This window comes from Corvus brachyrhynchos, unplaced genomic scaffold (genome assembly GCF_000691975.1).
Source record: "Corvus brachyrhynchos isolate BGI_N302 unplaced genomic scaffold, ASM69197v1 scaffold340, whole genome shotgun sequence".
Taxonomy (NCBI): domain Eukaryota; kingdom Metazoa; phylum Chordata; class Aves; order Passeriformes; family Corvidae; genus Corvus; species Corvus brachyrhynchos.
The window spans coordinates 175,975-187,161 of record NW_008235987.1 but is presented as its reverse complement, the minus strand read 5'-3'; the positions used below and the strand labels follow the sequence as shown (position 1 = coordinate 187,161).

Sequence of the window (11,187 nt, the reverse complement as noted above, 5' to 3'; positions counted from 1 at the left end):
GGGGCGGGGAGCGCCTCTCGGCTGGCCCTGGGCCCTCGCTCGCCCTTCCGTCGGGTCCGTCTGTGTCGCTTCCGCTGCCCTTCGCGAGAAGCAGCGCTCAGCCGAGCATCCTCCGGCACCCGTGGCGTCCCCCGCCGCTGCAGTGGCCCCGTGTTTGATTCCCGCGTTCTACGTGCCGTAGGCAGGGCTAGAGTAGTCGCGGAGGGTACGGTGAGGTGGCCGAAGAGGAGGAACTGAGAGTCTGCAGTGCAGGGGAGAGCCCCAGGAGCGCCGAGTGGGTCGGTTACACTAGGTACCCGCGAAGGCTAGCTTTTGCAAGTTTTAGCAGTAGTAATTCTGTGTCAGGGCACGAGGCTTTGGGAAGTGAGGAGAGGATGAGGGACAGTTCAACATCCAACTCAGCTCCTTCATTAGTGACAGATCTGTATTGCACGCCCTCCAGCAATAGGTCACACCTCTTCCTTCCGAGTACAGCAGGAAACTTCAGCTCAGACACCAGTTTATCTATTTGTGTGAGGCCTGGTGAGGTACCCTCAATGGAGTACCCGTTGGTACTCTGTTGGCACTCCCGTCAGGAAATCTTGGGGAGTGGTTGTTATATTATTTGCTTTGTGAGTGGTTTTTAAGCCAACCTTACATCTTCCTTCCAAAATAAAGAGCTTGAAAGCGTCTGAGTTTGCTTGTCCTACTGGGACTTCCAGACCACTTGTATTTTTCCTTGTCTGGGAATTAAGTGAGAAACGCAGAGTGTAGACTCCCAGCTTAGCAAGACACAAGTTGTTCTGTTCCACCAGCTGGAACTGCAGTTACCTTTGTAATGCTGTGTTCTAAGGAGTCTGTAACTGAGTTTTTACTATGGTAGGCAAACACAGACTAAACAATCTAACCTTGGCACTTAGTGTTTGTGATATAAGAAAAGATAGAAGGTAGATAAAAGTGGAAAAAGTAGTGGTCTCAGCATATGGTGAGTTGTCTGTTTGTATGTACAGTTTTCCTGAGTGGTGATCTAGACAATCAAAATTTCCTTTGTGCCCTCCCTCCCTTTCCTTCATGGAAAGGTTATTAAACTAGGAAACAAACGTTTTTATGCTTCACTTGCTTCTTACTTCAGATTTTGGGAGATTTCAGTGTTGAGGTATGTATTTGGTGTGTACCAGTTTGTGAAAGAATAAGACCCTCAGACTGTGGGTGAGTATAATTTTTAGAGATAGGAAATCTCGATCTGCCCTGTGCTTTCTCACAAAAAAACCCCAACCAAACAAGCTATCAACCCAGTCAAAAAACCCCCCCTCAATCTTTGATTTCTTAACAGACAGTAAAATCAGTAAAAATATGGAAATAATCTGATGTGTGGGGGGGCAAGGTGGTTGGCATTTCTTTTGTGAGATCCACTTTTGCAATTTACACCAAATCAAGTGTTGCTTGTATAATATGTGCACAAAATTAGTATTCCATAAGAAGACATTCAGCTAAGTTTTCCTCACTTTAAATGGGTAATTCCTAGGAGGACTGTTCAGCACACTTTGACTAGGAAGAGAAAAAGAATTCTGTGCTAGCAGACCAGTTTAGTTTGTGGAATGGGATAGCAAGCTAGTCTTACCTGGAATACATTCAGGGGCTGTAATGATGCAGCTGTGCTGAAGTCACTGCATAGGTGTGAGTCCTTATGGCTCAAAGCAGTGCAGGATATACTGGGAGAATAAAATTTTATTGTTTCTGCAAAAGAGGCTCTATCTAAGTAACTGGACTTGAAAACTACAGTAGGATAGTTCAACTAATGGCAAATCTCTGCAGTGCTGACAAATTGTTCCTTGCCATGTTGGAAACTCTGAAATTGCCATTCTGCATTCTGTTCTTTATGGTTTTTAATACTTCTAAGAAGTCTAACAGTTTTTGCCTTTTTTGCCCCCCTAAAATATTACTTCTAAGCATTAAAACAATTTTGAAAGGTTGTGGTGAGTTTTTTGGTACGTTTTGTCTTTCGGAACTTCTTGGGCTGAGTGTTAACACCTGCTCTTGCTCAGGGAAGGGAAATGGAATGCATGCCGCAGATGCTTTGTAGAATCAGATTTATTGACCCCTTCACTGTTTTGCTTGATAATTTACCAACCCAAATAAACTGCTCTGTGTGAATGCTAAGCCATGCTGCTGCTTGCGTTAGACCAAGCATCATGCTAACTGTTGGTGTTGCTAGAGAAAAATCCTAAGCATATCAAAAGACTGAGGAGTGCTTTTTAATTTTTAGAATTTAACATGTATTTAAGCAAGTCTTTAATAAATTGAATCACATAGTTATTTCCTGCTCAAATGTAATAAGCTACTTTTGACCTAATTTTGATATTTTAGGGTGCAGTGGAGCCCATGCAGATTGACGTAGATCCACAAGAAGATCAGCAAAATTCACCTGATATCAACTATGTAGTGGAGAACCCCACATTGGTACGTGCTGCTGAGGGCTGTGGGTACATTTCTTGTGTGTGGTCTCTTCCTTTAAGAATTTTGAAAAAATCCCTTCTGAAAAATCTTAAAGCTGATTAGTCTTAACAAAAGGTGTCACAACTGAAATTTTAAAAAAGTAAATTGTAATGTACTGCATATTTCTGAGGAAATCCTAATGTTTGAAGAAAGCAGATATGGACTAATCTTACTGATTTTTTACTTGAGTCATGTTGCCCTCCTTGAGGGGGTCAGGTCTGTAGGAAAACCTGTCCAGGTCACAGTGTAGTAGCCTGATGTAGCGTGTCCATTTTCACCTTCTGAGACCAGGTTTTGTTGGCAGGATTTGGAGCAGTATGCATCCAGCTACAGTGGGCTGATGCGGATTGAGCGGCTGCAGTTCATTGCTGATCACTGCCCACAGCTGCGGGTGGAAGCTCTTAAGATGGCTCTGTCATTTGTCCAAAGAACTTTCAATGTTGATGTGTATGAAGAAATCCACAGAAAGCTGTCTGAGGCCACAAGGTACTAAGAGGTCATGGGACCCTGGGGAGCTTTCCTGACAGAGTTAAGATTGATGTGCCACAGCGGAGGACTTTGTATGTAATACCAGCATGTACCTTAAACAAATTGTCTTTGCCCTTAGAATTTAATAGCAGTAAAATGTGTGTTCATGCTTTTTTAAAAGATAAAGCACAGGAGACATTATCTCATTCTGAAATCTCTGTGCTTTAAAAAGCTGCAGGTAGATATTGAGGTGAGTTTAGTCCTTGCAACTGCCTCAGATATTAATGAACATATTTGTTTTTCCTTGGGTAGATTATGGAGATGTGTTCTAGATGCTTTTGTTTTCATAAGTTAAAACTTAATTTAACTCTTTGCCTTATTTTGGTTTGGTTTTTTTTCTTCTCTCCATGTTTGGTTTTGTTTTTTTTCTTCCCTCCTGTTTCCCCCCCCCCCCCCAGTTTTCTGTTAAGGATAACCTTTGATATCTCGCTTATCCATCCACGCTTCCCTTCTTTGCATTATTTTTGTTGCTATGCTTATTTGATGATTTCTTGTCTGTTTTGCGTGGGGAGACTTTATCATGTGTGTGACAGTATGCTTATCCTAAGATCATTAGAATAATTTTGTGAAGTATTTGTAAACATCTGTGATGCTCGTGTTACTGTTTTGCACTGGAGATTTTAGCAATATGTTTCTTTTTTCCCCACTACCCTTATTTTCTCTTTGGTCTATTTTGTGTATGCAGTACTGTTTGTTAGGGTAACAATGCCAGGCACATAGCAGACCTCTGTTTTGAAGTGTTTTCAGCCTAATAGCTTCATTCAAATACTTTCCTTTCAGAGAACTGCAAAATACACCTGATGCTGTCCCTGATAGTGGAATTGAACCCCCTCCTCTTGACACAGCTTGGGTTGAAGCTACACGCAAAAAAGCTCTTCTTAAACTGGAGAAACTCGATACAGATCTGAAAAATTACAAAGGGAACTCCATCAAGGAGAGTATCAGGTGAGATGCAGAAGGCTCTGCTGGAGCAAGGAAGAGCATTTTGCTCCTCCATGCACTTAACATGGGATGTGCTCTTAGGTCAGTGTGTTGAGTTACTTGTTTAGAACAAACTGACTTTGTTCCTCTCTGAGCATACAGTTCATTGATGTTTTAATTCCCATCCTCCAGGAGAGGCCATGATGACTTAGGTGATCATTACCTGGACTGTGGAGACCTCAGTAATGCTCTCAAGTGTTACTCACGAGCCCGTGATTACTGCACCAGTGCTAAACATGTCATCAACATGTGTCTCAATGTTATCAAGGTAGGAAGATTTGCAGGCAATGGTACTTGGTGTCTTTGTGATACCTGCTGCGAAGTCACTCCCCCGTACTCGGCTCCTGTGTCCGCAATGATGCGGCTTATCTAAGGAATGCCATTTATCCATGCCTACTCCACACTGTTTCTGGCTCTCTACAGGTCAGTGTCTACCTCCAGAATTGGTCTCATGTTCTAAGCTATGTAAGCAAGGCTGAGTCTACACCAGAAATTGCAGAAGTAAGCTCCTGCTCTGTAGCTTGCATGAGTTTTCCCTTTGTTTTCTGTTTCCAAAATTTGTAAAGTGATTTCTTCTTTTCCCCTGTTATGACTTCTCCCATAATATGTGTGTACAAAATCTGACTCAAGGTCAAAACGGATACTTCCCTGTCCTCAGTTTTACCATATTTCCCTCTTGCCATTGAGATTTACACGTTAATTATCAGGGTGAAATATTTTGGGGGTGATTGTAAGCAAAATAGCTTTCATACTGTTTGCTAACTACTGCTTTGTTTTATGCTTTAGCAAAGAGGAGAAAGAGATAGCCAGACACAAGCAATTCTCACCAAACTGAAATGTGCAGCAGGTGAGTGAGTCTTTCAGCTTCCTGTATGGTTTGCCTGTCTTTCTACCTGTCCATAGGGCTCTTGCGTTTATTTTTTCTCTCATATTTGACAGACTTTGTATTTTCACACCAGACATGCAAAATTTAATGAAGCTGGTGAGATAGAACTGCTGGCTGGTTTTTGCCATCTCTTTCCTCTCCCTGAGTTTCTTCAGAGAGGATACCTGTGTGAGTCAATGTAGTTCAAAGGATGCTTGATACAGTCTGAGGATCTTCTTTTTCTTCAGTAGTAAAGGCACTAGCAGCCATGTAGGGGCCTCTCCTACTCCCCAGATTTTTCAATTCTCCCTAGTCTGTATACTATCATAAAAAAAGGACTAACTTTTTCTGGTTCCTAGGCTTGGCTGAACTAGCTGCCCGGAAGTACAAACAGGCAGCAAAGTGCTTCTTGTTGGCATCATTTGATCACTGTGATTTCCCTGAGGTGAGGACCAAGAGGGCACTGTGTGCAGGTCTTGGAGGGGATGTAATTCTTCTAAGTATTAGGTTGTAAAATTCAGATATTGTAGTTATTCTTGCAGCATTCCTGTATAGTTTGGTGGTGCTGTGAACTGTGCTGGTTGGCTGGGGGTTTTTTTTGTTGTTGTTGTGTTGGGGTTTTTTTGTTTGTTTGTTTGTTTTTAAAGTCTCTGTTCTTGGCCTCTCTAAATGTTCTACTCTAGATCACATAAGAGTTACCTGTGAGATCTATAATTCTGTGTTGCTCAATCAACCAAAACCTCTTGAAATTGGTGTCTACTCTCTTAGCAGTGTTACTGCTCTGGCCCTGTCACCCCGCACACTGGGTGAGAGCAAGCTGAGTGCTTCCGCTGCATTTGATAAGGACTAATCTTGTCACTGAATGAAAGAAAGGCCTGGGGTAGAAGACTTAATGCCACCCTTACGCCATTTTGCTAGTCAGTGACAGCTCTCTGTCTCTCTCTCTGTAGCTATTATCTCCCAGCAATGTGGCTGTGTATGGTGGGCTCTGTGCCCTTGCTACATTTGACCGTCAGGAACTGCAACGAAATGTTATCTCCAGTAGGTGAGTGATGCCTTGAGGGGTTTGTATGTACTGGACATCTTTTGCAACATGGGACTTTGGCTAAGAGTGGATTCTGGCAGGAGTATTTCTCATACAGGAGAGAAAGAATCACTGAGCCTTAGTTTGGCTTTAGCATTAAGTGGTGTTTCACTGTCTAAAACACAGTGGTTAATCACAGCTAAAATTTTCTTAGTATAAGTTTCCCGTCCAGGTTAAATCCAGCATCTGCATAGCCCAGTTGTCTGTCTCCATCTCCATCAGTAGTTCATATTAGATATTAAATCGAGGGACACAGCCCTCTGTCAAAGGCAGCTGTTAGGATAATTTGCCTTCATGTTGCTCCTTGTTCTGGTGTTAATCATTAAAACAATTTAGTAATTATTAGTACACCTTGGCCTGTAATCTAACTATGACATATAGAAGGTTAAGAGAATTATAGTCTTTGAAAGAAAGTGCATATTTGTGTGTCAAAGATTGAATTGCAATGACACTGAATTCCTATCAGCTAGATGTACAGAAGCAGTAATTTTAAATTGCTGTGGAAAAGGGGTTGTTACCCTTTTTTGTGGGCTGAAACATAGGGTGAGATCCCAAGGTTTAAAAATCTGTGATGGAGAATTGGGAGTGTGCTGAGTAAGAGTGTACATCCCTAAGATTTACCACACTCGCAATAGGTTGTTTCTCTGAGAAATTTGCATGCTTGACGTGTCTATGGCATGCTGTACTTAATGAAGGCTGTGCTTTGAAAGGGGACAAAAAGCTGGCCAGCACAGACTACAGTCCAAGCACAGATATGGCATTTGTTTGCTAGTGATGTATCCTGATTTTGACCTATTCATATTCATTATTTTGTTTTGTGTGGACAGACACTTCTACTACTTGGTTCGTCAAAAGTCTTTTGTCTTCCTTCATCACAGCTCTGATGCTGTGCTCTATCTCTCTGTGTTCCAGGCTCCCAGCCCTGCTGAAAATGGGCTGTCTGGTCTGTTAGAGGGTAAATTCTTGGAATCTTTGAATGGTAGTGAGAGTTTTTAACCTTGCGACTTGGGAGTGATGGGGTTATGGGATATTTAAGTGGTGAGTTCCAATGTCTGATCACTGCCATCTCTATCTGTAGCTCCTTCAAATTGTTTTTGGAGCTGGAGCCACAGGTTCGTGACATCATCTTCAAGTTTTATGAGTCTAAATATGCTTCATGCCTGAAGATGCTGGATGAGATGAAGGTGAGTTGCAGGAGAGCAGAGCAGAGCAGACCCTAAACTTCCCTTTGCCTAGCCTTTTGTGAGAAGCAGTGATTGTCAAAAGTAGATACTATATGTTCAGCTCTTCTGTCTCCTGACATGGTGCATGGAAATTGGGAGTAGTTTATTAGTAGAGAGAAATGATAAATGTTTTAAACGTATTGCTAATTCTTTTATTCATTCTTGTTTTATCATACTGTCTTGCTGTAGTGTAATATTCTTAAGGTTTAAGTGTATATGCATAAATGTTTCAGAACACAGGAATAATGTATTTTTCCAGATTGCTTCTCAGCTTCTGATTATTGCTTTATTGTTTTGCACAGGACAACCTGCTGCTAGATATGTACCTTGCACCTCATGTCAGGACACTTTATACCCAGATTCGAAATCGTGCCCTTATCCAGGTAATTATTCCTGTCATCCCAGAGGTGGATGAACAGGGAGATAGGCCATCTCTTTGCAGTTGCTTTTCCCTTAGTTTCTCAGAAGGTGGAGAGTGCCCTTGGCAATTGAATATTTTCTTCTTCTTAGTACTTCAGCCCCTACGTGTCAGCAGACATGCGCAAGATGGCCACTGCTTTTAACACCACAGTGGCTGCTCTGGAAGATGAACTCACTCAGCTGATCCTGGAGGGACTGATCAATGCCAGAATAGACTCGCACAGTAAGGTGAGTGCATTTCAGCCATGGATTATAGACTGAACAGGTTTACTAAGATTAGAAACTCTCCATTCCTGAGACACTTGGAAGGCGCATTCATCTCTTGGGCCTGGTGTGTTCAGTAGGGGTGAGCTATGTGTGTGACCTCAGGCTCCATAATGCCTTAGCTGTTTTCCTGATGTGGGACCCTGGCACAGCTCCCATTTACAGTTCTCTGTATTGGTTACAGATTCTGTATGCTCGAGATGTAGATCAGCGCAGTACAACTTTTGAGAAGTCTTTACTAATGGGCAAAGAGTTTCAGCGCCGTGCCAAAGCAATGATCCTGCGAGCTGCAGTCCTGCGCAACCAGATACATGTCAAGGTATGGGCGTGTTAAATAGGGACTTAAAGGCAATGTTATGATTTTTTTTTTTTTTTTTAACTAAAACTAAAAGTTGGTGAACTGAAGATTCTGGAAGGGAATGAAGCTATTGTGTTCCTGATTGGACAAATTCTTACAATAGTAAATACTAAATATATGAGGTGTTTCTAGCCGGTACGTTAACCTGCTTTTAGAACTCAGAATCTCCTTGGAAGTTTATATGGTTGGGTTAATTCTGAATAATTCCTTTGGTCCAGTCCTTGATAGACGTATCTTTTACTTTCTCAACAAAGACTGTTTGAAGTAATTTTTTCAGCAGAGGAAGTAAAAAATGCATTAGGTCGTTAGGAGTATTCCTTCTGGGTTGCAGTTTGAAAAGGATGACTTTAAGGAGAATAGACCATCTGCACAGAATGTGTTAATTTCTATAGTATATTAATCCCTGTGATTACTAAATTCCAGACAGGATTCAATTTCTGGGGCCAACAGCCCCAGTACATAGTAAATAAGAGTGGCTTAAAAGTTCTGGTTTGACTTTTTTAGGAAAAGTTTTTGTGAACTGTCAAAGTTTTTAACACAAAATCATCATTAATGAACCTGGGGGTATGCTCTCCCCCTGCTGCCATCCTGCTAAGCTTCACCTGTGCTTCATTTTGTCTCTCAGGAAGCAGGCTGCAGAATATTTACACATCACTAACTAGGATGTGTTTTGGTCTTGTTGCAGTCTCCTCCGAGGGAAGGTAGCCAAGGGGAGCTCACTCCAGCTAACAGCCAATCCAGAATGAGCACCAACATGTGAAAAACTTCGTGCACTACCAAAAGAAATGGTCCCTCAGGACTGTACCCAGTGTCTCACCCACTAACTGCTGAGCTTCACAAACTGTCCCTATCTCCCTCCCTTCTTGCTCGGGTTGAGAGAGTCAGGGTTGGTTTGGTGGTGGATAATATGAATATTCCAATAACTTCAATTCTCTTGAAAAGAAATTATTTTTAAAAACAGCATCCCTGCAAATGGATCATCATTTCAGTTTTGGTAGAAAACCTTCATTCTCCTTCCACCACTCCATAAAGAGCTGTCAGGTTATTCATACAGATGCTGAGTTGAGAGTTTTTCAGCTGCTATTAGTTTTCTTGTTTCAAAGCTGCAAAAATAGTTAGTTGAATGGACAGGCATGATATAAGATGAGTTTTGCTGGCCTGAAAGTATTGCCTTGATTTTGAGCAATGCTGAGCTTTCTGTTTTCAAATAAACTTACAAGTGCATTGCTCTCAATTATGGAGCTAGAGTTCTGATGGGGGACGAGATTTCCTTTGAGAAACTCTTGGAGAATTTTCACCTGCACCAGAAAATATGACATTGCTTCCATGCATTCAGTCACACGTCTTTATTTTAGGGTTTTATGTTTACCTGCAGCCGGGTTCTCTCTCTCTCTCTCTCTCTCTCTCTTTTTGAACTGTTATCTTTTTCCTGATGTGTTTCCCACTTGTGTGTGACCTAGCTTTGGGGTCCAGTGTTATCATAGCAGTAAATCTCTACTTCATGCAAATATTGCTGCTTGCCCAGTCTTACTGCCGTAGTGTGTGATGGCTTCCCCACATGTGCAACAGTTGTTTTGGGTAGAATGGATAAATGCCATAAAACACCACTCAAGTCTAGTGGAAGCGCTAAAAAGAGTCAGTCTAGGTGCCCACTCTCCAGGTGCATTTATTCTGCTTTTCCTTTTATAAAGGGGTTAAAGGTGGCAGCCCAGGGTGTTTGTGTGTGTGTGTGTGTTCTTCCTGTGTTCATGAAAGGAGATATGCACTGAATTTTCTGAAGTCAACTGCAGCCTTGTATTCATCCAATCCATAAGGCAAACTGAGAATTTTACTCCAGCCCTGACTGGTCTGGCAACTGACTACAGATGTTACTGTTAATGTGTTCATGCTTTTTTAAAAAAAATGAGTTGTTATATCTAGTGCATTAAATAGCAGGATTTAAAAGCTTCTGAGTATTTGGAGTTTTATGTTAAAGTTGGGTTTTAGGTATTTCGATCTCAAGCCATTGATTTTTTGCTAAGCTTCATTATGTTTCCTAGGGCCATTGTGTTTTGCTTTCCGATCTGGTTGGAGATGTAGCTTGGATGAACTGTGAAGAAAATGCAGTTTGAAGGAACATTCGAACAGCAAAATTCCTGTAGCAACAGTGGTCTCTCCTGGCTTTCCATGCTTTTTATGACTTAGGTGCTGAAAAAGGAACCAGTAGTTTCTGTGAGGTCTTTGGTTACATTTGGCATGGAAAAATGCTCCCATTTCTGAGGGAAGAACTTGGTGTCAGGCATCACTGATGGCCAGTTTAGTGAGAAAGGCAAGTTGAGTCCTTGGGTAAATTGCTGTACATCCTTATAAGAAATGCAGGGAAAGTATTGTAATGCTTTCTGTTTGTGCTGAAGGAAAGCTTTTCAGTCCTAAAATGCTACTTGTTTTCTTCCCCAAATGGGCCAGTATTACTATTTATAAGGAAAAGATCTTACACTCTGCTCTTTAGAAGATGGTTTTGCATCCCAGTGAAGTGCACCATGCCAGTCTGTGCTTCCACTCTCGGGATTTTTTTGACTGACATCTGTCCCTTGCTGGAGGATTTCTGCTGCAGGGCTCCTCAGTGGTCAGTGATGTCTTGAGCTGACTAGAGTCTGTTCTTCCAGACACCATCCCTAAGCAGCCACAAGGGGCCCCACAAGGTGGAAACAGCAGTTTCCAGCTCTGGCTGTGGCCCGAGGCCATTCCTTAGCATGGGCAGCGGTGGTAAGTTTTCATCCACCCAGAAAAAATGCTTGCAGCCTCTTTGGGAGTGATCAAGCATTTCTCTTTTATTGCATTGGCATCGTGGATGCTTTGTGCAGAATTACTGGCATATAACTGTCTCCTTTAGCCTGTGAAAGAAGCTGCTGTTGCTTTAGGATCTTTTAGATGGGAGTCAGGGCTGTCCAAGCACATTTCTTCTAGACATTGTCCAACACCCGCCTCAGTCCTAACTGCTTGCAAGTCC

General features: G+C 42.1%; 1 protein-coding gene across 2 annotated transcripts; it reads left to right on the top strand.

The window, feature by feature from the left end:
- Positions 1-85: 85 nt before the first annotated feature.
- On the top strand, positions 86-10,145 carry GPS1 (G protein pathway suppressor 1). Of its 2 annotated transcripts, XM_008630845.2 has the most exons (14): positions 253-527; positions 2,347-2,439; positions 2,780-2,961; positions 3,784-3,948; positions 4,117-4,252; positions 4,408-4,485; positions 4,771-4,831; positions 5,209-5,294; positions 5,800-5,894; positions 7,012-7,117; positions 7,459-7,539; positions 7,667-7,804; positions 8,025-8,159; positions 8,884-10,145. In XM_008630845.2, the coding sequence occupies exons 1-14, from the start codon at positions 375-377 to the stop codon at positions 8,956-8,958; spliced, it is 1,584 nt and encodes a 527-aa protein (XP_008629067.1). In that variant the 5' UTR covers positions 253-374; the 3' UTR covers positions 8,959-10,145. The 2 variants fall into 2 exon arrangements, with proteins under 2 accessions (XP_017585262.1, XP_008629067.1); XM_017729773.1 differs by having other exon boundaries at positions 86-2,439.
- The last annotated feature ends 1,042 nt before the right edge of the window (positions 10,146-11,187 follow it).

Bases quoted from the DNA above. Each gene is read 5' to 3' on its own strand.
- GPS1 (XM_008630845.2), top strand. From the start codon at position 375: ATGAGGGACAGTTCAACATCCAACTCAGCTCCTTCATTAGTGACAGAT. The intron at 2,440-2,779 runs GTACGTGCTGCT...TTTTGTTGGCAG, and splicing joins TAGTGGAGAACCCCACATTG to GATTTGGAGCAGTATGCATC. The intron at 4,832-5,208 runs GTGAGTGAGTCT...TCTGGTTCCTAG, and splicing joins CAAACTGAAATGTGCAGCAG to GCTTGGCTGAACTAGCTGCC.